Source organism: Lithobates pipiens, unplaced genomic scaffold, assembly GCF_037356315.1.
Source record: "Lithobates pipiens isolate NorthernLeopardFrog02 unplaced genomic scaffold, aLitPip1_a1.2 Scaffold_28, whole genome shotgun sequence".
In the NCBI taxonomy this organism is placed as follows: Eukaryota; Metazoa; Chordata; class Amphibia; order Anura; family Ranidae; genus Lithobates; species Lithobates pipiens.
Genome location: NW_027507789.1, coordinates 24,373,401 through 24,398,663, shown reverse-complemented (window position 1 = coordinate 24,398,663; position 25,263 = coordinate 24,373,401). Strand labels below are relative to the sequence as shown.

The following is a 25,263-nucleotide window of genomic DNA, read 5'->3' as shown; positions in this document are numbered from 1 at the left end:
TCAGTCTGCACCTACCAATTATTTATATACTACCTGGGTATGCAGGAGTTAACAGGCCATCCTGGTATGGTGTTATTGCACATCCATCACATGTCCCTGGAGGCATTCCAGGTGCCCCTCCTAAGTCTCATAAGTAAGAGACATGTGGCAGCTTCAAGAAAAAAGTCTCTGGGATTTTCCAAAGCATTACAGTGGCTGATGGACCCCTCGAAAGGAGAGGGGCATAATGCTAATGATGGGGGTACAACTTCAAAAAATATTCAAGTGGCACACAGTTCAGTAAGGACATCCATTGGCTTATTGAATAAGACAATGAGGAATGTGCAAAGTTCCATAAACTTATACTAGCCAATCAGAAGTTATCTTCCACTCATATAAACATCTGGTGTGTCATTTCCCCAATTCCTTGCGTGTGTGTGTGTGTTGGCCCACCCTTTGCAGCTATAACAGATTCAACTCTTTGTCCACAAGGTTTAGGAGTGTGTCTATGGGAATGTTTTACCATTCTTCCAGAAGCGCATTTGTGAGGTCAGGCACTGATGTTGGACCTGGCACGCAGTCTCTGCTCTAATTTATCTCAAAGGTGTTCTATCAGGTTGAGGTCAGGACTCTGTGCAGGCCAGTCAAGTTCCTTCACCCCAAACTCACTCATCCATGTCTTTATGGACCTTGCTTTGTGCACTGGTGTGCAGTCATGTTGGAACAGGAAGGGGCCATCCCCAAACTGTTCCCACAAAGTTGGGAGCATGAAATTGTCCAAAATTTCTTGGTATGTTAACGCTTTAAGGCCCCTTTCACACGGACGGCTGTTCTGCCGCAGTTTAGCATGTTTATTTTTTTCTGTGAAATTCAAGACCCCAGGCACAGCGATCAGCTGCATTTGTACAGTGCAATTACATGCGTTTACGTGCGTTTCTGTGCAGTTGCGTTCAGCTGCAGTTATCTAATATAGTCGTTCCCATAGCAACCCTTTTTTTTATTTCTTTTTTTGGTCCCTTGAATCCCTTCTCACGCTGCTATCCGCAGTTGACACAAAAGACTGCGATTACCTGCGGTTATGTGCATATAGCTGCGCTACATCGCACCTGGACGCATTCAATTCTATTTTTTCTATTCGCACTGAACCGCATGTAACGAAATCGCGGCTAAACGCTGTGTGTGAATGGGGCCATAGGAAAGCATTGTGTGCTTTTAGCTGCGGTAGAAAACTAGAAAATCCGCAGCTAAAAGCACCAATTCTATCCGTCCGTGTGAAAGGGGCCTAAGCGTTCCTTTCACTGGAACTAAGGGGCCAAGCCCAACCCCTGAAAAACAACCCCACACCATAATCCCCCCTCCACCAAATGATTTGGACCAGTGCACAAAGCAAGGTCCAGAAAGACATGGATGAGTGAGTTTGGGGTGGAGGAACTTGACTGGCCTGCAGAGAGTCCTGACCTCAACCTCATAGAACACCTTTCAGATTAATTAGATCGGAGACCGCGAGCCAGGCCTTCTCGTCCACATCAGTGCCTGACCTCACAAATGCACTTCTGGAAGAATGGTCAAACATTCCCATAGACACACTCCTAAACCTTGTGGACAGCCTTCCCAGAAGAGTAGAAGCTGTTATAGCTGCAAAGGGTGGGCCAGCTCAATATTGAACCCTACGGACTAAGACTGGGATGTCATTAAAGTTCATGTGCGTGTAAAGGCAGCTGTCCTAATATTTTTGGGTATACAGTGTATATAATATATATAGTTCAGTGAGTAAAATAAGTATCTGACCCCTTTACAAAACATGACAGTTCCCTGGTGGCAAAACTCTTTTCGGCAATCACAGAGGTCAGGTTTCTTGTAGTTGGCCACTAGGTTTGCACACATCTCAGGAGGGATTTTGTGTCACTCCTCTTTGCAGATCCTCTCCAAGTCATTAAGGTTTTCGAGGCTGCCAACTGGTAACTCAAACCTACAGTTCCTGCCACGTATTTTTATAGGGATTAAGGTCTGGAGACTGGCTAGGCCACTCCAGGACCTTAATGTGTTTCTTTTTGAGCCACTCCTTTGTTGCCTTGGCCGTGTGTTTTGGGTCATTGTCATGGTGGAATACCCATTTATGACCCATTTTCAATGCCCTGGCTGAGGGAAGGAGGTTCTCACTCAAGATCTGACAGTACATGGCCCCATATATCGTCCCTTTCATGCGGTGGAGTTTTCCTGTCCCCTTAGCAGAAAAACACCCCCAAAGCATAATGTTTCCACCTCCATGTTTGACGGTGGGGATGGTGTTCTTGGGGTCATAGGCAGCATTCCTCCTCCTCCAAACACGAGGAGTTGAGTTAATGTCAAAGAGCTCAATTTTGGTCTCATCTGACCACAACACTTTCACCCAGTTCTCCTCTGAATCATTCAGATGTTCATTAGCAAACTTTAGACGGGCTGTACATGTGCTGTCTTTAGTAGGGGGACCACGTGGGAGTACAGCAGGATTTTCACGGTGTAGTATGTTGGCAATTTTCTTGGTGACTATGATCCCAGCTGCCTTGAGATCATTGATAAGATTCTCCCGTGGCTGATTCCTCACCATTCTCATGATCATTGAAACTCCACGAGATCTTGCATGGAGCCCCAGACCTAGGGGAGATTGACAGTTATTTTGTGTTTCTTCCATTTGCGAATAATCGCACCAACTGTTGTCACCCTCTCACCAAGCTGCTTGGCGATGGTCTTGTAGCCCATTCCAGCCTTGTGTAGGTCTACAATCTTGTCCCTGACATCTTTGGACAGCTCTTTGGTCTTGGCCATGGTGGAGAGATTGGAATCTGATTGATTACTTCTGTGGACAGGTGTCTTTTAGACAGGTAACAAGCTGAGATTAGGAGCACTCCCTTTAATGCCGCGTACACGCGATCGGCATTCCGTCGGAAAAACCATCAGAGCTTTTTCCGACGGAATTCCGACGGAATTCGGCTCAAGCTGTCTTGCCTACACACGGTCACATCAAATTCCGATCATTTATAACGTGGTGATGTACAACACGTACGACGGGACTAGAAAAAGGAAGTTCAATAGTCAGTAGCCAATAGCTTCTGTCTCGTAGTTGAATCTGAGCATGCGTGATTTTTGGTGTGTCGGAATTGCATACACACGATCGGAATTACCGAAAGAAAGTTTCTCCGTCGGGAAAATTGAGAACATGCTATCAATTTTTGGCTGGCGGAAATTCAGACAGCTAAATTCCGATGGAGCATACACACGGTCGCATTTTCCGATGAAAAGCTCTCATCTGTCTTTTTCTGGCCGGAATTCCGATCGTGTGTACGCGGCATAAGAGAGTGCTCCTAATTCTCAGCTTGTTGTCTTTTAGACAGGTAACAAGCTGAGATTAGGAGCACTCCCTTTAAGAGAGTGCTCCTAATCTCAGCTTGTTGTCTTTTAGACATGCAACAAGCTGAGATTAGGAGCACTCCCTTTAAGAGAGTGCTCCTAATCTGAGCTTGTTACCTCTATAGAAGACACCTGGGAGCCAGAAATCTTGCTGATTGATAGGGGATCGAATACTTATTTTTCACTCATTAAAATGCAAATCAATTTATAACTTTTTTGAAATATGTTTTTTCTGGATATTTTCGTGGTTATTCTGTCTCTCACTGTCAAAATAAACCGACCATTAAAATTAGAGACTGATTGTCCGTGGGCAAACGTACAAAATCAGCAGAGGATCAAATACTTTTTTTTTCCCCCTGACTGTATATAGATCTATATATATTTGTAGTGATGTTTTTGTGCAAATTCAGCAGTCTGTTCTCAGTGAAAAAAATGTCAAGTATTTGAAAATAATGGAATAAAAATTGCAGAGACGGTGATCTACACAGGGAGAAATCAGACAGCGCGCCCTCAAAGGGCCTTTAATAGAGACTATAAATACTGCCAATGCCAAAAAAATGTCTGCTACTGGCGAAGGGCTGGCCATGCCAAACTGCTGCATAAATAGAACAGGGGCGCTGTGCCAGGCTACTGCCAGCAGTGTGCCAGGCCATCCACATCCAGAATTCCTTGTATTTGCAGGACTGCGCTCTGAGATTGGATATGGCCAGTGTAGGTTTGAACATTGCATTAAAGAGATCCTGTTACCAACTAAAAGAAAAGCAGTTCTTACAAAAATGATGCATTTTAAATGCTTACTGGGAGCATTTTTCTTTTCCATGTTTTTTTTCTTTATTCACCTGCAATGTGCCTTTACCTTGCTAGAAAATATAAAGGATACTTCCACTTTCATGGGGAAAAAAAATCCAGCAACTAAAAAAAAAACATAATATAGCATATGCAATTGCTACACAAGACATATTGTAATTTAAAGGGTAACTCCACTTCTGTTGAAAAAAAAATAGCAATTTAACCGCTTTGGCTGCTGAATGACCGGGCCATTTTTTGCGATTCGGCACTGCGTTGTTTAACTGACAATTGCACGGTCGTGCGGCGCTGCACCCAAACACAAATTGATGTCCTTTCCCCACCCCACAAATAGAGCTTTCTTTTGGTGGTATTTAATGACCTCTGCGGTTTTTAATTTTTTGTGCTATAAACGAAAAAAAGGGCGACAATTTAAAAAAAAAAAAAAAACACAATATTTTGTACTTTTTGCTATAATAATTATCCCCATTTTTTTTTTTTTTTTAAAAAGCAATTTTTTTTCTCAGTTTAGGCCGATATGTCTTGGTTTACATATTTCTGGTAATAAAAATCGCAATAAGCGTATATTAATTGATTTGCGCAAAAGTTATAGCATCTACAAAATAGGGGATAGATTTAAAGCATTTTTATTAGATATAGTGAGTAAGGGTGAATAAAGACACCAGTCCATCCAATTCAACCTGAGTGAGTGTCTACAATTGTCCCTATCCCTGTACATTGCACACTCACATCAGTCCCTACCCTCAAGGAGCCCACAATCCAATCCCCATTCATATACTAGGGCCAATTTTGGACAGAAGTCAATTAACCTACCTGCATGTCTTTGGAGTGTGGGAGGAAACTGGAGTACTCGGAGGAAACCCACACAGGCACAGGGAGAACATGCAAACTCCAGGCAGGTAGCGTTGTGGTTGGGATTTGAACAAGCGACCCTTCTTACTGCTAGGTGAGAGTGCTACCCACTAAACCACTGTGCCACCCAAATTCTTTTTTTTTTTACTAGTAATGGCGGTGATCTGCGATTTTTATCAGGACTGCGACATTATGGAGGACACACTGGACACTTTTGACACATTTTTGGGACCATTGACATTTATACAGCGATCAGTGCTGTAAAAATGTCACTGGCAGTGAAGGGGTTAACACTAGGGGGCGATCAAGACATTAACTGTGTTCCCTCTTGGTGTTCTAACTGAAGGGGAGAGGGGACTGTGTAGGGGAGGTGACAGATCGCTGTTCATACTTTGTATGAACAGACGCTCAGTCTCTTCTCCCCTCAGAGAACTGGAAACTGTGTGTTTACACACACAGATCCCGGTTCTCGGTGGGTCACGAGCAATCGCGGGAGCCTGGAGGTCATCGCGCCCCCGGCAGGCACTCACATCGGCTCCAGGGGAAAGCAGCGGGCAGGGCGAAGCGACGTTACAGAACGTAGTTTCGCCCAGTCGTGCCATTCTGCCGCAGTAAAACTGCGGAGGCTGGTCGGCAAGTGGTTAAAAATAAATAAATAGCGTATAGAATTACAGAACAAGTCATATAATCATTGAATGTTATTGAAAATTGCCTTTCTGATCTGCAGCGCTGTCATTTTCTGTAAAATGCAATGCAATATGGCTACCTGCAGGTGTCCTGTACACAGATGGTGTACAGAACCCCAACCTCCCCCCCCCCCTCCTCCCAGAAATGTCCCCTCTTGCTTGTGTATTTGGCTTACTGATTTTCTCAGAAGTCGACACTAAAAGTCAGATTTTTGGCATCCCCTGCAGCAAAAAATTAAATTTTTTGGTGAGATACTCCCAAAAGGGACACAGACTCTGCCACTTTCCTCACTGCAGCCCTACAAGTGCAGCAGCTGATTGATAATTATACAATCACTCTTATACAGATTTACTCTACACATGGACACAAACACACAGCTATTTCTTCAGAACAACAAAAGGTAGGAATCTGCAGCAAAGTTTTTCAAAATCCCTGCAATGTACATAGATCACCCAGAGGTGAATGTTTTGTTTTTCTCTCTCAAAAGAATAGTTACTCTATAATTATTTTCGAAACATGTCTTTCCTTTTTAATCTGGAGCTGCTAAAATTTTCTGTAAATTCAATGTAATATGCCAACCTGGAGGCATTGTGTGTAGGGATATAGCACTTAAAATAGCACCTACAAAGCTCCTGTAAAGCGCCTCTCCTCTCACTCCAGTGTGAAAGCCCGAGTGCTTTCATACTGGGGTGCTGCACTGGCAGGGCGCTCAAGAGAGTCCTGCAAGCAGCATCGTTGAGGCGCTGTAGGAGCGGTGTATACACCGCTCCTACAGCGCCCCTGCCCATTGAAATCAATGGGCAGCGCTTTGTGGGCACTTTTAACCCCTTTTCGGCTGTTAGCGGGGGTTAAAAGCGCCCCGCTAGTGTCTGAAAAGCGCCACCAATACGACGGTAAATTGCCGCTAAAAATAGTACGCTTTACCGCCAACGCCCGTCTGCCCCAGTGTGAAAGTGCCCTTAGACCGAATTTTAATGGTTCAAAGAATGTCAGGCAAAATGGTCGGCCCTCACACATGTTCACTTCATCAAATATGGCCCTCTTTGAAAAAAGTTTGGACACCCCTGATCTTAACCATTCCATTGTAGCTCTGGCTGTATGTTTGGGGTCGTGGTCCTGCTGGAAGGTGAACCTCCGCCCCAGTCTCAAGTCTTTTGCAGACTCTAACAGGTTTTCTTCTAAGATTGTCCTGCTTTTGGCTCCATCCATCTTCCCATCAACTCCATCCAGCTTCCCTGTCCCTGCTAAAGAAAATCATCCCCACAACATGATTCTGCCACCACCATGTTTCACAGTGTGTTTCATCACCCTGAACACACCATGTTTTGGATGGTGTGTTCAGGGTGATGCGCAGTGTTAGCCCTTGTACACAGACATTCCAAAAACAAAATCCGTCAGATTTTTTCTGACGGATTTTGTCCGAAACTGGTGTTGCATACACACAGTCGGACAAAGTTGTCGGAAAATCCGATCGTTCGGAACGTGATGACGTTCGTTCGTTACAACGGGACAACGTTCAGGCTAGTAGCCAATATCTTTGGTCTTGTAATTTGATCTGAGCATGCGTGGCACTTTGTCCGATCGGAATTCTCTACAAACGATCGGACAAAGTCCGATCAGATCATTTTGTCGGAAAATTTTATATCCAGCTCTCAAACTTTGTTGGTTGGACATTCCGACGGAAAAAGTCAGATGGAGCCCACACACGGTCGGATTATCCGACAACACGGTCCGATCGGACATTTTCCGTCGGAATGTCTGGCCATGTGTATGGGGGCTTCGTTTTCCACTACACATTTTTCTTTTAGGCCAAAAAGTTAAATTTTGGTCTCATCTGACCAGAGCACCTTCTTCCACATGTTTGCTGTGTCCTCCACATGGCTTCTCACAAACTACAAATAGGACTTCTTATGACTTTCTTTCAACAATGTCTTTCTTCTTGCCACTCTTCCATAAAGGGCAGATTTGTGGAGAGGACGACTAATAGTTGTCCTGTGGACAGATTCTCCCACCTGAGCTGTGGATCTCTGCAGCTCCTCCAGAGTTTCCATGGGCCTCTAGGCTGCTTTTCTGATTAATGCTCTCCTTGCCCGGCCTGTCAGTTTAGGTGGACGGCCATGTCTTGGTAGGTTTGCAGTTGTGCCATATTCTTTCCATTTTCGGATGATGGATTGAACAGAGCTCCGTGAGATATTCAAAGCTTGGGATATTTTTTTTTTATAACCCAATCCTGCTTTAAACTTCTCCACAACTTTATCCCTGACCTGTCTGCTGTGTTCTGTGGCCTTCATGCTGCTGTTTGTTCACTAAGTTTCTCTAAGAAATCTCTGAGGGCTTCATAGAACAGCTGCATTTATACCGAGATTAAATTACACACAGGTGGACTCTATTTACTAATTAGGTGACTTCTGAAGGTAATTGGTTCCACTAGATCAGGGGTAGGCAACCTCGGCCCTCCAGCTGTGGTGAAACTACAAATCCCTCCATGCCTCTGCTTCTAGGAGTCATGTCTGTGATTGTTAGGGTCTTGCAATGTCTCATGGGACTTGTAGTTTCAAAACAGCTGGAGGGCCGAGGTTGCCTATCCCTGGCCCAGATTTTAGTTAAGGGTATTGGAGTAAAGGGGGCTGAATACAAATGCATGCCACACTTTTCAGATATTTATAAAAAGTTTGGAAAACCATTTATCATTTTCTTTCCACTTCACAATTACTGTATTTATTGGCGTATAACACTCACTTTTTCACCCTGAAAATCGAGTGCAGTGTGTGCGTGTTATACGCCGATACTGCAATTTGGGCTGCCTGGGAGGGGACAGGACAAGAGCCATCAGATTACATACAGCGAGAGTCTCCTGTTTACTCAGCGGCCTCTCTAATAGGAAGTCCCGTCTCCTGGGCCGGCATTGGACCACTGTTCTGTCTATCATAGGACTTTGTATTAAAGAGGCTGCCGAGAAAACAGATTTGTGCTGTATGTAATCTCACCCCATCCCTGTCCCCTCCGAGGCAGCAGTAATCTAAGGTGAGGCTGCAGATGGATACGGATGAGGCTGCATTTATGGCAAAGGTGAGGCTGCATATGGGCATTGATCAAGCTGCAATGATGGGCAATTGTGAGGCTGCAGATGGGCACTGATCAGGCTGCATTGATGGGAAATTGTGAGGCTGCAGATGGGCACTGATCAGGCTGCATTGATTGACAATTGTGAGGCTGTAGATGGGCATTGATCAGGCTACATTGATGGGCAATTGTGAGGCTGTAGATGGACATTGATCAGGCTGCATTGATTGACAATTGTGAGGCTGTAGATGGGCACTGATCAGGCTGCATTGATTGACAATTGTGAGGCTGTAGATGGGCACTGATCAGGCTGCATTGATTGACAATTGTGAGGCTGTAGATGGGCATTGATCAGGCTACATTGATGGGCAATTGTGAGGCTGTAGATGGGCATTGATCAGGCTACATTGATGGGCAATTGTGAGGCTGTAGATGGGCATTGATCAGGCTGCATTGATTGACAATTGTGAGGCTGTAGATGGGCACTGATCAGGCTGCATTGATTGACAATTGTGAGGCTGTAGATGGGCATTGATCAGGCTGCATTGATGGGCAATTGTGAGGCTGTAGATGGGCATTGATCAGGCTGCATTGATGGGCAATTGTGATTGATAAAGGAGCGCAGCCGTCCTGTCATACACGGTCTTGCCAGCTCAGGAAACGCGTTGCATGCCCTGTAACATCATCTCCCATCGCCCGGAGTTCCTCGTGCGCTCCACGCCTCGGACTAACGCTCACGGCTCTACATCGGCCGGCTCTGCACATCTAATACAGCCCCCAGGAGCGGACACACACCAACAGGACTCCCCCAGCGCAAGGGATACAGATGACACATCGAGGGTCTCCCTCCGGTTTGGAATCTTTACATTGCCTGTTAATGTACTACTTAATGTGAGTGTTTTTAACCACCTGTGCATTAAATAAGAATTTTACAGTCTACACTCAGAGGCGCCTCTCTCTCTTATCTTTACAGTACTAATTGGGAACCCGTTTCAGTTTCCACTGGATGGCTGCCGTGTTTGGACCGTACTTTTACCCCCCTGAGAGTTTTTACCCCCCGAGAGTGATTAACCCCTTCCCTGTCGGATTTTAGTCCTAGTTAAGGAAGGGATCCTCTCCTTACTTCCGCCCCTTTCACTCCCATCCCCCCATCCCTTTCCATTCCCCCTCTTGTGCTGATAGCATTATTACTTGCAGCATTATCATTATGCCTTTTAAATATGTTTTTTAAATATTGTGTTTATTAAGTGTTTTTCACTTCTTGAAAAATAGTGATGGGCGGGTGGGTGTTTTTATGAGCGCCATAATACTTGTATATAATTGATCAGGCTGTATTGATGGGCAATTGTGAGGCTGTAGATGGGCATTGATCAGGCTGCATTGATGGGCAATTGTGAGGCTGTAGATGGGCATTGATCAGGCTGCATTGATTGACAATTGTGAGGCTGTAGATGGACATTGATCAGGCTGCATTGATGGGCAATTGTGAGGCTGCAGATGGGCAATGGTGAGGCTGCATTGATGGGCACTGACCCTTATTTTTCTTCAAAGTTCTTCATTTAAAAATTTAAGTTTTTTTTCCTGAGACTTCCCTCCTAAAATGAAGGTGCATATTATACGCCTGTGCGTGTAATATGCCGATAAATACGGTATGTGCCACTTTGTGTTGGTCTATCACCGTGGTGGCGAACCTTGGCACCCTAGATGTTTTCGAACTACATTTCCCATGATGCTGATGCACTCTGCAGAGTAGTTGAGCATGACGGGAAATGTAGTTCCATAACATCTGGGGGTGCCAAGGTTCGCCATCACTGGAAAATCCCAATAAAATACATTCATGTGTTTGGTTGTAACATGACAAAATGTGGAAAATGTCAAGGGGGTATGAATACTTTTTCAAGGCACTGTATATGCACACGCACACACAAATCTTGTCTCCATTGACAAAGAACAGTGGGCTATATTATAATAATAATAAGTGTACGGGGATTAGCTTAGAGACGCATAGTCTTAATTAAATTAGAGACTATAGGGTCAGACTGTGTTTCTTCTGTAATGTTAGAATACTTTAAACATTTTCCGGCAAAGCTTTACCCTCTCACAGCCCATTCAGTTCACTGGGTTCTCTTTCTGTTGCTTGCAGTGGGTTAAATTCACACTCACCTCCCAAAATCTGCCTCTTCCATCAGCGCTTGGCTGCGGTCTCTGCATTTTTTTTTAAAATTTAATATGATATAAATAGGTCTGTGTGTGGAGGTCTCGCTCACACTGCCAGTGCTGTGTGACCGCTATGGAACACCTCCGTGTTTTTCTCCTTCTCGCCATCCTAGCTGTTGCGTGCCACAGCCTCAAGGCATGCCCCGCCAACTGTCACTGCCACGGGGGAGAACTGCAGCATGTTATCTGCTACAGCTCAGGATTAACTAAGATCCCCAAAGTATCAGAGCAAACTCGCCTGGTCAACCTGCAAAAGAACTCCTTCCCCGTGCTGGCTCCCAACTCCTTTAAGGAAATGAAAGGTTTGGTGTCCTTGCACATGCAGTACTGCGGGATCCGAGAAGTGGCTACGGGGGCTTTCCGAGGTCTCAAGAGGTTGGTGTATCTCTACCTGTCCCACAACGACATTAGCGTGATCGGCGCCGGAGCTTTTGATGAGTTGAGTGAGCTCACTTATCTCTACATGGAACACAACAAGATCATTGACATACCCAAGGGGCTGTTCTCGCCGCTCGCCAACCTGTTCATTTTCCAGCTCAGCAACAACAAGGTGCGTGAGCTGAAAGCGGGGACCTTTACTGGCGCCAAGGACCTGCGCTGGCTCTACCTGTCGGATAATGAGCTCACCACGCTGCATCCGGGGTCCTTGGATGAAGTGGAAAACTTGGCCATCTTTCACATAGACGGAAACCAGCTGAGCACATACCCACTGGCTGCCGTCAGCAAGCTAAGGGTGGTGGAAGATTATAAGATCTCCCGAAACCCCATCAAAGTCATCCCTGATTTCGCCTTCCAGTCGTTTGGCCGATACATGGAAACCCTCTCCATGGAACAAATGGGTATCGAGAAGGTAAGAGGTCAACATAAAACATGGACTGAAGAACCACCAAAAATTGACAAAACTACATAAATAAAATTAGCTGTTGATGCTAGAATTAAATTGATTGTAAACCCTTACATATACCCAGTGATGTGACTATCCTCAGGTGATACACAGAGATGAAACAAATCCTGCTACATAAGTTGTATCTGTTTTTCCGCAGTCTCTACATCAAAGTGCTGATTTTATAAAGCTTGTCTCAGCTGTCAGAAAAAGGGGACGGAGAGCTTAAATTACACACTGCAGAGCTCAGTGAGGAGAGCTCTGAGAGCTGATCGTCCTCCACACAGGAACAGAACTGAGGATGTCAATCAGCTGGTGGTCCCTCCCCCTGACACCACTTTTCTCTTGGTGTCAGGAAAACTTGTCAGAAATGATTCATACTAATAGCAGAGGAATGAAGTAGCAGACAGAAATTACACTTAGTGCTTGGGATAGGGACAAGTACACACTATAGAGCAGTGATGGCAAACCTTGGCACCCCAGATGTTTTGGGACTACATTTCCCATGATGCTCATGTACTCTGCAGTGTAGTTGGGCATCATGGGAAATGTAGTTCCAAAACATCTGGGGTGCCAAGGTTCGCCATCACTGCTATAGAGGGATATGCTTTGTTCATATTTAATGTCTGAGGTTTACAACCACTTTAAGCTAAAATGTGAACAACGGACAAACAGATCAAAGAAAAGGTATACAAATATTATCTTGTAATTGTCACATTCAACTTGACCTGTTCTATATGGCTGAAGACATTTCATAGCTTCAGTTCTGAAGAGCATAGGGCAAGCTAAAAAATAAATAAATAAAAAAAAGTCTTCAATATCACAGAACCTTTGAAGTCCAGTTGAATGTGACCAACTACTACTAAATATACCATGACCGGTATAAATGACAACCTTCACAAACAAAGATTGCTTTACATTCCAACTTGTGATGGCAATGCAAAGGGCTCATCCCTCATGCATGCCTTTAAGGCTTGTTTAGCTAAATATGAGACCCCCATTGCAGTTCCAAGAGGTATTTGGGGAAAACCGCTAATTGGTTCTGTACAAGTGGTTGGGGGTAACCCCAGAGTTCCCCATGGCATGGGATAAAGGTCATTTTAGGAAACAAAATAAGGTCACTCTAAATTGACATTAAGAATAAGAGCATCTTGGAGGCAGTAAGTGTCCATTTCAAGCACAAAAACGTAACATCTCTCCACTTACAGTCTATTCTCCTAATGATGACAGCGCTCCCTAGTGAGACATATGGGTTGATTTACTAAAACTGGAGTGTGCAAAATCTGGTGAAGCCATGCATGGTGGCCAATCAGCTTCTAACTTTAGCTTGTTTAATTACTCCCAATTAGTGATTGGGGGTAGCCAAAGAGCTCACAATTATAAAGGGATAAAGTTCATTCTAAGAAGCAAAATAAGGTCGCCATAAATTTACATCACGAATAAGAGTATGTTCGAGGTAGTAAGTGTCCATTTCAAGCATAAAAACGTAATATCTCTCCATTCACCTTCGATTCTCCCAATGATGACAACACTCCATAGTGAGACACAGGGGTTGCAAAATCTGGTGCAAATGTGCATGGTAGCCAATCAGATTCTAATGTCAAATGGTTCAATTAGGCTTTGAAAAAAATATCTGGAAGCTGATTGATTTCTATGCAGAACTACACCAGATTTTGTCCCCTCCAGTTTTAGTAAATCTCCCCAATGGGGTATTTTCAGTAAAATCAGCTTCTCATCATTAACATTTTCCAGACCAAAAGGAAAAAAAAAATGATCAAAACTGATATCCCTTTGATATCTGTATGGAGAAAGGACTGCTTTAGCCACTGAGTGGTCAATAGTTATAGCATCTCCAAGCTCTAAAAAGGATGTACATTATCCATAGGGAAGGATTTACTAAAACTGGAGAGTGCAAAATCTGGTGCAGCTCTGCATAGAAACCAATCAGCTTCTAGAATTTTTGTCAAAGCTTAACTGAACATACTGAAGTTAGAAGCTGATTGGCTACCATGAACAGCTGCACCAGATTTTGCACATCAACCCCATAGTGTTGGCTGTTTTTTTAATCGCTCAATGCATTTTCGGCAAAACCACAAAATTCAATTAGCTGTTGATGCTTAAAATAAATCTAAAGGCAAAACTTTTTTTTTTTTGGAAAGAGTACAATTAGCCCCCGTACACACGGTCGGACATTCTGCCAACCAAATCCGTCGGATTTTGTCCGAAACTGTTGCATACACACGGTCGGACAAAGTTGTCGAAAAATCAGATCTTTCAGAACATGATGACGTAATTTCGTTACGATGGGACTACGTTCAGGCTAGTAGCCAATAGCTTTGATGTAGGAATTTGATCTGAGCATGCGTGGCACTTTGTCCGATCGGAATTCTCTACACATGATCGGAGTATGTCCGATCGAACCAGTTTGTTGGAAAATATTTCCAACAAGTTGGAAAATTTGGTCCGACGGAAACAGTCCGATGCATACCACACACAGTCGGATTATCCGACAAAACGGTCCGAGAGGACACATTCCGATGGATTCTCCGACCCTGTGTACTGGGGGCTAAGGCTAAAACCCCAGTCAGTTTTTTTTTTTGCATCATTTGAAAATATTTCTAAGTAGGATTTCCAGAGATTTTAAAGGCGAAAGAGACACGTCCACTCACCCTACTGGAAGACTTACCTTTTATTCCTGTTTTGGTGACCACTTTAAAATGCTTGCATTTCCCTTCTCAATTTCGGCACCAATGACATGTTGGCTTTTAAATGGCCGTTGGTAAAGTAAAGTATGTAAAGTATGTGCAGATGTTATACCAAAATCTTGGCATTTTCATTGCAAGGACCAAAATCTTTGTCATTGGCTACCGTATTTTGAAAATTCGCCTCTTTTTTTTTTTTTATATCTGAGTGTTAAAAGAGTTAATTTCCAGTTTCAAACCGCTGTTTCTTCTTCCTCCTGGATAGGAAAAGAGCAGCCAGTTTTCCCCCCCCTTCAAGAACAGTCTGTTTATTGACATGATGTCTCCCATGCATCGGCCTCCTCTGCTCCTCACAATGCCGTCTCTGTCTGGGGCTCGGAGGACTCACGGGAGGGGCACCTGTGCTCTCTCATTCCAAAATAGCAAAGAGAAAATGACGGATTAGCAAACAGAGACACTCTGAGCACAGGTCAGGAAAATTCAAAGTTTTGCTAAGTTATGACGGCTCATCTCTCAACTTTCCGAAAACAGCAACTAAGGACGTATTGTAAAGTCACGCGAAAGGCTGCGCATACACACGACGATAATCACTGGTGGAACCAATCCAAATATTGCTTGACAATTGGGAAATGCAGCGATTCCTTTCTAATCTGTCCGTTTCACAAGGCAATTAGCATTATCCCTGGCAGCATCTCAACCTTTTTTTTAGTCACAGCAACCTTAAAAATATGCAAAACCTCAAGACAACCCAGTCTAATGTAAAAAAAAAACGTGAATGTTACTTATCAATGGGGGACTTGAGCCTGGGATGATGCATACAACCACCCTGATGAAGTTAACTTTAAGTCAGAAGTCCTCTTTCACATCAGAGGTTCCCCCCATCACATCAAAGCCTCTGTTCACAGCAGACCCCCCTCCTCCCCCCTTTACACCAGGGTCACCCCTTCAATTCAGAGGCCTTCCCACCACAATAGAGGTCACCCTATACAGGAGAGCCCCCCCTATCATGTTAGAGTTGCCAACATTCACACTGGAAGCCCCCATAACATCAGAAGTCCTCCTTCATATCAAAGTCCCCCCTTTACATCAGTCAACCCTACTCTTCAGGAGGTCCCCCCAATCCCTTCCACAGGCAGTGGTCTCAGCGGGGAGCATCAACAGTTTCAAGAAACTATTAGATAAACACCTGAACGACCATAACATACAGGGATATACAAGGTAATACTGACATATAATCACACACATAGGTTGGACTTGATGAACTTGTGTCTTTTTTCGACCTCACCTACTATGTAACTATGTAACATCAGAGGTCCTCCTATACATGATAGCCCCCCATCACATTAGCATTGCCCACATTCACATTGGAAGCCCCCATAACATCAAAGGTCCTCCTTCTTAACAAAGTCCCCCCATTTACATCAGTTAACCCTTCCCTTCAGAGGTCCCCCCATCACATCAGGTGTCCCCCTATACATGAGAGCCCCCCATCACTTTAGAGTAACCCATATTCACATTGTAAGCTCCTACCACATCAGAGGTCCCTCATCATATCAAAATCCCCCTTTACATCAGTTAACCCTTCTCTTCAGAGGTTCCCCCCATCACATCAGAGGTCCCCCTATACATGAGAGCCCCCATCACTTTAGAGTAACCCACATTCACATTTTAAGCTCCTACCACATCAGAGGTCCCTCATCATATCAAAATCCCCCTTTACATCAGTTAACCCTTCCCTTCAGAGGTCCCCCCCATCACATCAGGTGTCCCCCTATACATGAGAGCCCACCATCACATTATAGTTGCCCCAATACATAAAATGCCTCCCCCAACACCAAAGACCCCCCCTCACATCACAGAGCCCCCCAATCATACAGTCTCTCCCATTACAGAGCCTCCAATTACACAGTCCCCTCTTCCCATCAGAGCCCTACATTTTGGCTCCTGCAGCACTGCAGAGGTTGGGAGGTGGAGATCGACTTCTCCCTTCTCCTGAATGTTGGGGGCGGCCTTGCATACCACTTGCCCTATATCAGAGCCATGGCCAGCCATTGAGCCAGCCGCCATCACTATAGCCGTGAATAATGCTACATATTTTGGCCCTGGAGCCAGGCTCTCCAAACTTCAGCCATTTGCTTGCCTTTATCTGGCTCTTTTGGCACTATTCATCCCACTGATATGAGACACTGTTCTGCCCGCTGACACCAACAATGGGGCATAATTCCTGCCACTGAGACCAACAATGGGGCACTATTTCTCCCCCGAATACCAAAGCTGGTGCACTGTTTATTCAAATTGATACCTGAAAAAAAATAAGATAATTCCACTGGCCACAGTCTGGCCCTCCTAAAGTCTAAAGGACAGTAAACTGGCCCATTATTTAGAATGTTTGGAGACCCCTGCCCTGGAATGTCACTGGTTGTTATGGTGCTGGCTGCTGATCCAGGGCAAACTGGGTTCTGTGCTCGCAGCACCTTGGGAAACCCTAGTTTGATTTTCCCAAAAGAGATACCTAGAATGACTGCATTACATTGAGCAATATTAAAGTTTTGGTAAGTGTCCTTGACAGGGCCATGCAGTGTCGGACATGGTTGTCCAGCACTAAGGGCTAAATGCTGAACTGCACAACCCCCCCCCCCCCCCCCCCCCCCACTGGCAATGCATGTTGTATATGGATGTACTGCCCTGCCCCTAGTTGGCATGGAGGGTGCACTGTGCATGCGTAGTCATTCGCTTGCTTTCTAGCAGCTGGGGTGGGTGCGCAGTTTCTCATGCACTGTGGGGTTTTTCGTGTCGGCTGTAGGCAGTTGGGACGTGGAGGGCAGACAGTGGAAATGTTAGAATGTGACATGTAAGCAGTAGCTGTTAAAGCAGACTGAAAGTCATAGCTCCGTACCTCCCCGGTTCACTAGTCCACCACCACTAATTTTGAGCATGCATGCAGTGGGAATGCCCCATTCTCCTGCTGGTCAAAGGTACTGCACCCTGGGCAGATGCCCCTCCTGCCCACCCACTTGTCCTGGCCCTGAAGTCTTGCCCCTAGCAGAGGTGATTTTCAAATTGCTGTAAGCCTCAGCAAGTAATCACATTTCATTATGAAATTAGAGCCGGTAAACCAACTTGAGGCGATTGAAAGCTATGGATTGCTGCTTTTGCATTGCTAGCCACACATGCTACAAGCTCATTGTATAGATTTATCAACAACTATATAGTTAAAAAAAAATCTCCTAAGTCAATTTTTATCCCATCATTTAGGCCTTCTTACTACACAGATGTTGGTTAATCTGAAGAGTGTACAATCATGTAATACAGAATGTGTAGCCAATATGCAGTATGGTTCATTGCAGAATACACTGCCAGCTGGATCCAGCTTGGTCTACTCACTGCTGTGGCTGGTCCATTTTCATGGTGGCCCTCAGCCATCTAGAAGTGCACAGCCTGAGAAAACTGAATAAATGCATGTGTGGTATTAAATCAAATCATAATCCAGTGCTGACAAGTATCAGGGGATGCACTCCCTTTCTCATAGCTCAGACTTTAGTTTCGAGAAAGGAGTTGCATCCCCCGAAACTCGTCAGCTTGCCATTACAGTGGTGCACGGGTCAGGTCACATGACACCAGCACTGGATCATGATTTAATGTGACACAACGCATGCATTTATACTACTTTTGTGAGTATAGATTTGGCTTTCAGTTCCGTTATTAATCAGCTATGGTTTATTAATAATCTCTTGGTAATGCATTAGGTGTTTGCACCCTCCTGTGTGCTCTTTTTACAGTTACCTATCAGATTCCCCTATCTGAGATGGGCTGCACTGATGTAGCATTCCATTTGAAAAATTATGTTATCCACACAGAATTTGGGCTTTGTAGCAGTCCTCTGAGCGCTGGGGGGGGTCATCTCTCAACATGGAGAATGAATGAGTTATGTGGGGTCACTCACTCCCACTTACTTCCAGCTGAGTGAATAAAAACAACAGTTTTCACATCCTGGCAACAAGGCAGGACATGGGGATTGCCAACTGGGAGTTTTCAGGCCAGGCTTCCAGGGTGGCCCAAATGGCCTACAGTTATGACAATAAAATTTGTGAACATTTTGCAAAGCTGCACAGGTTTTCTTTAATACCTACTGGGACTCTATGACCTCATAGGCTGGAGAAGGTGAACTTAGCCTTTAAAAGAGCGGGAACTCTTATTTGGGAAAATCTAGTTAATATTATCCATCTTTCTCCCAGTCTGCTGGTGGTTGGATTGGGCGATGTTCCTCTTAGGTCTGAAGGCAGCCTAAGGTTCAGAGACTGAAAGAGAACTTAATTTTCTTTTCTAAGCTTGGCTGAAGCATCTCAGTAGGATCCCAGATGGAAATTTCCAATGGCATTCCTTTAACAGCTGAAGAATGTGGGGAGCACACGGAGTGGGTGAGGATTCTGGAGAGGGGGGATGTAGACGTGTGTAATGAGTGGGGAAGAGGTGGAGTGTTTTTTTCCTCCTGCAACGGCCAAACCTTCACATTTTTTCGCTTTAGTTTACAGAAAAAGCTTTTGTTGGAGTCACGGCCCTGAAGAGTCTGAACATTGAAGGAAATAAGTTAAGCCAGCTTCCTGCCAATGCCCCATTCTCCTCCCTGCAGAACCTGACACTAGCAAACAATCCTTGGCACTGCTCCTGCCAGCTGGCAGCTATGAGAAGGTACATCAAAGAGTCATACAGAGACAAAAATATCTCCCAGAAACACACCCGCCGACCGATCCTAACTCTGCTTCTTCCTCTTTAGGTGGATTGATGGCAGCCGCCCTCGCCCAGACGCCACCTGTGCAAGCCCAGCTCAATACCGCGGGCAACAGCTGCGAGACGCGGGGGCCTTCCGTGGGTGTAAACAGCCAGCAAAGAAATCAAAAAAAGAACAACATTAAACAGGTAAGATCATAGGTATCACAAAAGAGTAAAGATAAAAGGAGTCCATTTACAAAAGATTTGCTGCGCAAACGTCAGAAGCGTTCGTGCAAGCTGAACAAAATGTCACCGTATTTTTTCTAAGAGATTAATGCCTGTATCAGCAGCTCCATCTAGTGGCTAAAATTCCTTACTGATTAAAAAAAAAAAAAAAAAAAAAATTATACTGCATGCCGGCCACTAGATGGCGCTGACAATACAGGCATTAATCTCTTAGAAAAAATACGGTGACAAACAATATGGTGACATTGTGTTCAGCTTGCACGAATGCTTCTGACATGTGTGCAACAAACGTTTTATAAATAGGCCCCAAGGTGTATATAAACCCTAGCAATTAATGTATTTGATGTATACACACCAGGGCTTTACAAACCCCAGGCTCCAGGTAGCCATTGCAACCAGAAGTTTCTGAGCTGCCGCCGGAAAAGGAGACCCACCCCCCCCCCCCCCAAGTAGCCTGGGCACCACTTGCCTATCTGCTGGGACCGGCATAGCAGCTGCCGCTGGGTGACGGGGGCGGGAGGGAAGGAGGAGAGCCTCCCCTTCTAGTTGTTGACCCAGAAGTTGCGTGTGATGTCATTTTGGGTTCCCGTTGACAGTTTCCCCTGCCTGGAAAGAATGTTATGCACTGCGATGTGCATTGCGTTACATTCAGTGGGACACGGGGAAGACATGTCACCGCAAAAAAAAACCCCAAAAAAACAAAACAAAAAAAAAAAACCTTTTTCTCCCCTATGTAATGAAATCAAAAAATTATTCTGATGTAAAAAATGGAAAAAAAAAAAACAATTTGTCCACTATGTGATGAAAAAATAAATAAATAATAATTCTAATGTAAGAAATGGAAGTTAAACCCAAGCACATAAAATCCTCCCCAGAACAAAAAAAAATTAAAAATTGAGGCCTCCCACATATACGCATGTATAAATCTAAAAACGCACGGAACCTACGCCTGAAAAACGTTGATTGCGATACACAGGTTACATATCGCAGAGCACGCTGGAATGAGAGCAATAATTCTCGTTCTCCTTGACCTATAGGGTGCTTTTAAAGCATGGAAAATATAGGGTACTGACATGTTTAAGGTTTGACATGTTGGCTATCTATTTACCCGGTGCAACCTCGGCTTTTACAATTTACCAAAAATTGGGTAATTTTATTGTGTTTTTATGCCCCCTAAAATGAATTTTTAATGCGTTTAACCACTTGCTTACTGGGCACTTAAACCCTCCTCAGTCCCAGACCAATTTTCAGCTTTCAGCGCTGATGCACTTTGAATGACAATTGCGCTGTCATACAACACTGTACCCAAATGAAATTGTTATAATTTTTTTCCCACAAATAGAGCTTTCTTTTGGTGGTATTTAATTACAGCTGGGAGTTTTATTTTTTGCTAAACAAACAAAAAAAGATGCAAAAAAAATAAATCATGTTTAATAGTTTGTTATAAAATTTTGCAAACGGGTAATTTTTCTCCTTCATTGAAGTGCGCTGATGAGGCGGCACTGATAGGCTGCACTGGTGGGCACTGATGGGCTGCATTGGTGGGCACTGATAGGCTGCATTGGTGGGCACTGATGGGCTGCACTGGTGGGCACTTATAGGCATAGTTAAGGCGGCACTAATAGGCACAGATAAGGCGGCACCGATGGGCACAGATAAGGCGGCACTGATGGGCAAAGATGGGCACAGATAAGGTGGCATGGATGGGTGGCACAGATGGGTGGCACGGATGGGCACTGATAGGTACCACTGATAGATGGGACTGATGGGCACTGATAGGTGGCTCTGATAGGTGGCACTGCTGGGCACTGATGGGCGGCACTGCTGGGCACTGGTAGATGACACTTATTGGCACGGATATGTGGCACTGGGGTGCAGCACCTTTGTTGAGGCAGATTGTGGGCACTGCTGGGTGGCACTGTGGGCACTGCTGGGTGGCACTGACGGGGGCACTTACTTTTTTAATGTGGCACTGGCAGGGGGCAGGTGGGCACTGGCAGGGGGCAGGTGGGCACTAGCAGGGCTGGCCATGATCGGGACTGATGTCCCGATCACGGCCGCCGGTGATCGGCTTTTTTTTTTCTCCTCGCGCTGACAGCGCGAGGAGGAATAATAGCCGATTACCGGCTCCGTTATATCACATGATCAGCTGTCATTGGCTGACAGCTGATCACGTGATAAGGAGTCGGGATCGACACCTTGCACGGATCGGTGATCAGGCGAGTCTCGTAGACTCGCCGATCACAGAGCGCGCCCCTCAGGGGGCGCGCAGGCCGCTCGTGCACGGGACGACGTCAATAGACGTCGTCCCGGAAAAGGAGATCCGCGCTGTAGCCGTCATTTGGCTATAGCGCGGATCTCTAGTGGTTAATATTTTATTTTATTTTTTACTGAAATTACCTTTGCGGTAATATGGTGTGCCATAAAAAATTGGAACTACCGCTATTTTATTCTCTAGGGTGTCTGCTTTCAGAAATGTATATAATGTTTGGGGGTTTATGTAATCTTCAGGCCTAAAACGATTTTTTAAACGTGAGCAAAAAAAAAAAAAAGAATGCAAAAAACGGCTCTGGCTGTGAAAGGGTTAGAGCAGGGATTTGCAATTAGCGGACCTCCAGCTGTTGCAAAACTACAAGTCCCATCATGCCTCTGCCTCCTCTGGGTGTCATGCTTGTGGCTGTCAGAGTCTTGCTATGCCTCCTGGGAGTTGTAGTTCTGCAACAGCTGGAGGTTCGTTAATTGCAAATCCCTGGATTAGAGGATAAGTTCACCTTTGGGGACGATTTGTTAGTTAAAGCTAAAGTTAGTTAAAGGGGTTGTAAAGGTAAAAGTTTTTTCACCTTAATGCATTAAGGTGAAAAAACAGCCGACAATGCTGGCCCCCCAGCCCCCCCGTTTTACTTACCTGACCCCTTGAAAGTCCCACGCTTGCAACCGACATCCTCTTCGCCTCTCAGCCTGGACGTTGATTGGTTACAGTAGATGGATTGAAAGCAGCGCAGCCATTGGCTCGTGCTGCTGTCAATCACATCCAATGACACAGGGCGTCGGAGGCGGGGCCGGGTGATACAGTGAGCAGCTACGGCAGCCGGCTGAATCACGGGAGCGCGCCCGCAAGCACTCCACATAATGCGAGGGAGCTCGCATGAAGGTATTGAGTCCTTGCGGGGGGGGGGGGGGGGGGGGGCGCCGAGACAGCCGCCAAGGGACCCCAGAAGGCCAAGTTTATTGCCACTCTGTGTAAAACGAGCTGCACAGTGGAGGTAAATATAACATGTTTGTTATTTAAAAAAAAAAGCTATCTTTAGTGATCCTTTAAGGCCCCTTTCCCACTGCTGCGCAGGATTTTGTCACAATTTCAGGGAATGCCCATGTAAACTTGAGGTCTATGGACCTCAACTCGTATCAAAGTAGTACAGGGACTACTTTGAAGCCGGTGCGAATTGAAGTTGCACAGATATGAATGGTAATCATTGGAAAATGTGGGGTACGACTTGTCATGAGACTTTGCAGTCCCAAGTCGCACAAGTGTGAAAGGGGCCTAAAAGGGTCCTAACTTTTTTAGCTAGATTCAAAGCAAATTTGTCAAGCCCTAATATTTATTATTGTCTTTGCTGCAGTCTTATCAGTTACATTGTTTCCAGTTCTCCTTGGATTTGAAAACACTTCCCATCTATTATTAATAAGGGGAGAGGGGGTATATCTTATGTAGTCCTTTTCCAGGGTGGGAATGCTGATCCTCCATAGATACGGCAATGTTGAGTAAGCATAGTCACCCTAGGACAGAGAGTGGGAATGATTTACTAAAGACAAATATATTGTGCACTTTGCAAAGTGCAGTTGTTCCCGAGCTTAGTAAATGATGCAAAGCTTTACCTAGCAAAGAATACCCAAATCACGTGCAAGGAAAATAAAGAAGAAAAAAATAGAATTTTTGCTTGCACGTGATTGGGTGATGGAAGTCAGCAGAGCTTCTGCTCATTAACTAAGCTCTCGAGCAAATGCTCTTTGCATTTAGTAAATTAACCCCTGTGTGTTACCAGTAGGATCATCAGGTGCAAATAAATAAAAAAATAAATAAAAAAATGCAACCACCACTTCCAAGGACTAGTAAACTATAAAATAATATTTTAATTCTTGAATAGAATTTTGTTCTTGGGTTTGGATTTGCTTAAAAAGGTAAAATAAGGTCTATAAGTAGCACTATAGGACAATGTTTTTTTTTTTTTTTTTAAAGTTTGGCTCACCCATGGGGTTTTACCGCCCCTCAACCACTAGTATGAATGAGCTCAACAAACCAGAAAAGGTTCAACAAATTATGACTCCACTTTATTTTAGAGATACTGGGTACACCAATTATCTACTGCAGTATAACTATCTGTTTTTTTTTCCCCCTACAGGCTCCAAATGGACAGTCGGGGGAACTGTGACCCGGGTGACCAGTGAACTACTGACACGTAGGACCTTCAAGACGCTCTTCCCATAACGATGGAGCCACCTTGTATCTCTACAGCTGCCGTATTGCATTTACCAAAGCCATTCCACCATGTATGCATGTAAACTATGTGACCAACTAACAGCCATTGCACTCTTAATCATGTGACCAACTAGGTATGTACATAGAAATGTATATATAATATAAAATATATAGAAATAAATACATACACGGTAATGACAACTAAAACCATTGTAATAAATGTCCGCAGTCTCATAACAGCTTGATTCATGTCAGACAAATAAATCAATTGAAAAAAAACAAAAAACGCGAGTACGCCAAAGTGGCCGATGTTTAAAGGTGTAAAAATAATATGAAAACCATATAAAATGACCATAGCTGATTGTGCCATCATGGATAATGGGTTTCCCTTTTCTTTTCTTTTTTTTTTTTTTGTGTGTGTGTTTGTTTCCCTTCCTTTTTTTGTTTGTTTGTGTGTTTATTTTTTTTATTTATTTTTTTCTCCTTTGAAACTAATAAAATCCAAATATTAAAATTCTCGCACATCAGAATTCAACATAAAAAACCCCCCATAAAATTACAAAAGTAACATGGTCTGCAAATAAAAGGGAAGTCCAGCCAAAAGTGACATTGATCAGGGTCATTTGGGTAGTTCCTGCTGTGATTATGAATTAAAAAGAATAAACACAGTTGATTGATAATAAATGGCTTCAGCCAAACACTAACCATGAGTGATAGAAAAGTTGTGTTATGATTTATATTCTCTGAAAAATGGCCAAGAAATCATAAATTCTGTCAGGGTATGTAAACTTATGAGCACAACTGTATGTTGTGCAATAGTCATCCCACCACAGGGGGCACTGTGGCTGAATTTTCATGGTGTAGACTTGCAGAGCTCTTGCTGTAGACTCACAACTGTAACTTTGCTCCTGCTAGAGGATTGCCAGGCAAATTTGCTACAAATTGGAAAAGTGTCAACTAGAACTTGTGCTTCAAGTGCTGTGCAAGTGTACAACTTGCCAGTGAAAATGTGCAGAAAGTTAACAAACCTACAATTCAACATTTCCACAAATGTGTGGCACATTATCCTCGCTATCTGGGTATCCATATATGTTCTATATATGTATCTACCGTATTTATCGGCGTATAACACGCGCCGGCGTATAACACGCACCCCAAGTTTAGGAGGGAATTTTAAGGAAAAAAACTTTTAGGAGGGAAGTTTAAGGGGAAAAAAAAAACTTACATTTATATGCCCATCAGTGTCATCTGCA

The 25,263-nt window shown here is 44.3% G+C and overlaps 2 protein-coding genes across 3 annotated transcripts in view; one reads left to right on the top strand and one right to left on the bottom strand.

Annotated features, from left to right (window-relative positions):
- ACSF2 (acyl-CoA synthetase family member 2) overlaps positions 1–25,263 on the bottom strand; it is a 146,104-nt gene that overhangs the window by 22,123 nt on the left and 98,718 nt on the right. The window lies entirely within an intron of this gene.
- Positions 11,027–24,217, top strand: CHAD (chondroadherin). The gene is made up of 4 exons (XM_077458913.1): positions 11,027–11,842; positions 19,103–19,266; positions 19,352–19,494; positions 23,934–24,217. The coding sequence occupies exons 1-3, from the start codon at positions 11,066–11,068 to the stop codon at positions 19,488–19,490; spliced, it is 1,080 nt and encodes a 359-aa protein (XP_077315039.1). The 5' UTR covers positions 11,027–11,065; the 3' UTR covers positions 19,491–19,494; positions 23,934–24,217.

What these genes read in the sequence shown, in the direction of transcription:
- CHAD (XM_077458913.1), top strand. Translation starts at nt 11,066, where the DNA reads ATGGAACACCTCCGTGTTTTTCTCCTTCTCGCCATCCTAGCTGTTGCG. An exon ending in AACAAATGGGTATCGAGAAG is followed by an intron (nt 11,843 to 19,102) that starts GTAAGAGGTCAA and finishes TTTTCGCTTTAG; the next exon opens with TTTACAGAAAAAGCTTTTGT. An exon ending in CAGCTGGCAGCTATGAGAAG is followed by an intron (nt 19,267 to 19,351) that starts GTACATCAAAGA and finishes CTTCCTCTTTAG; the next exon opens with GTGGATTGATGGCAGCCGCC.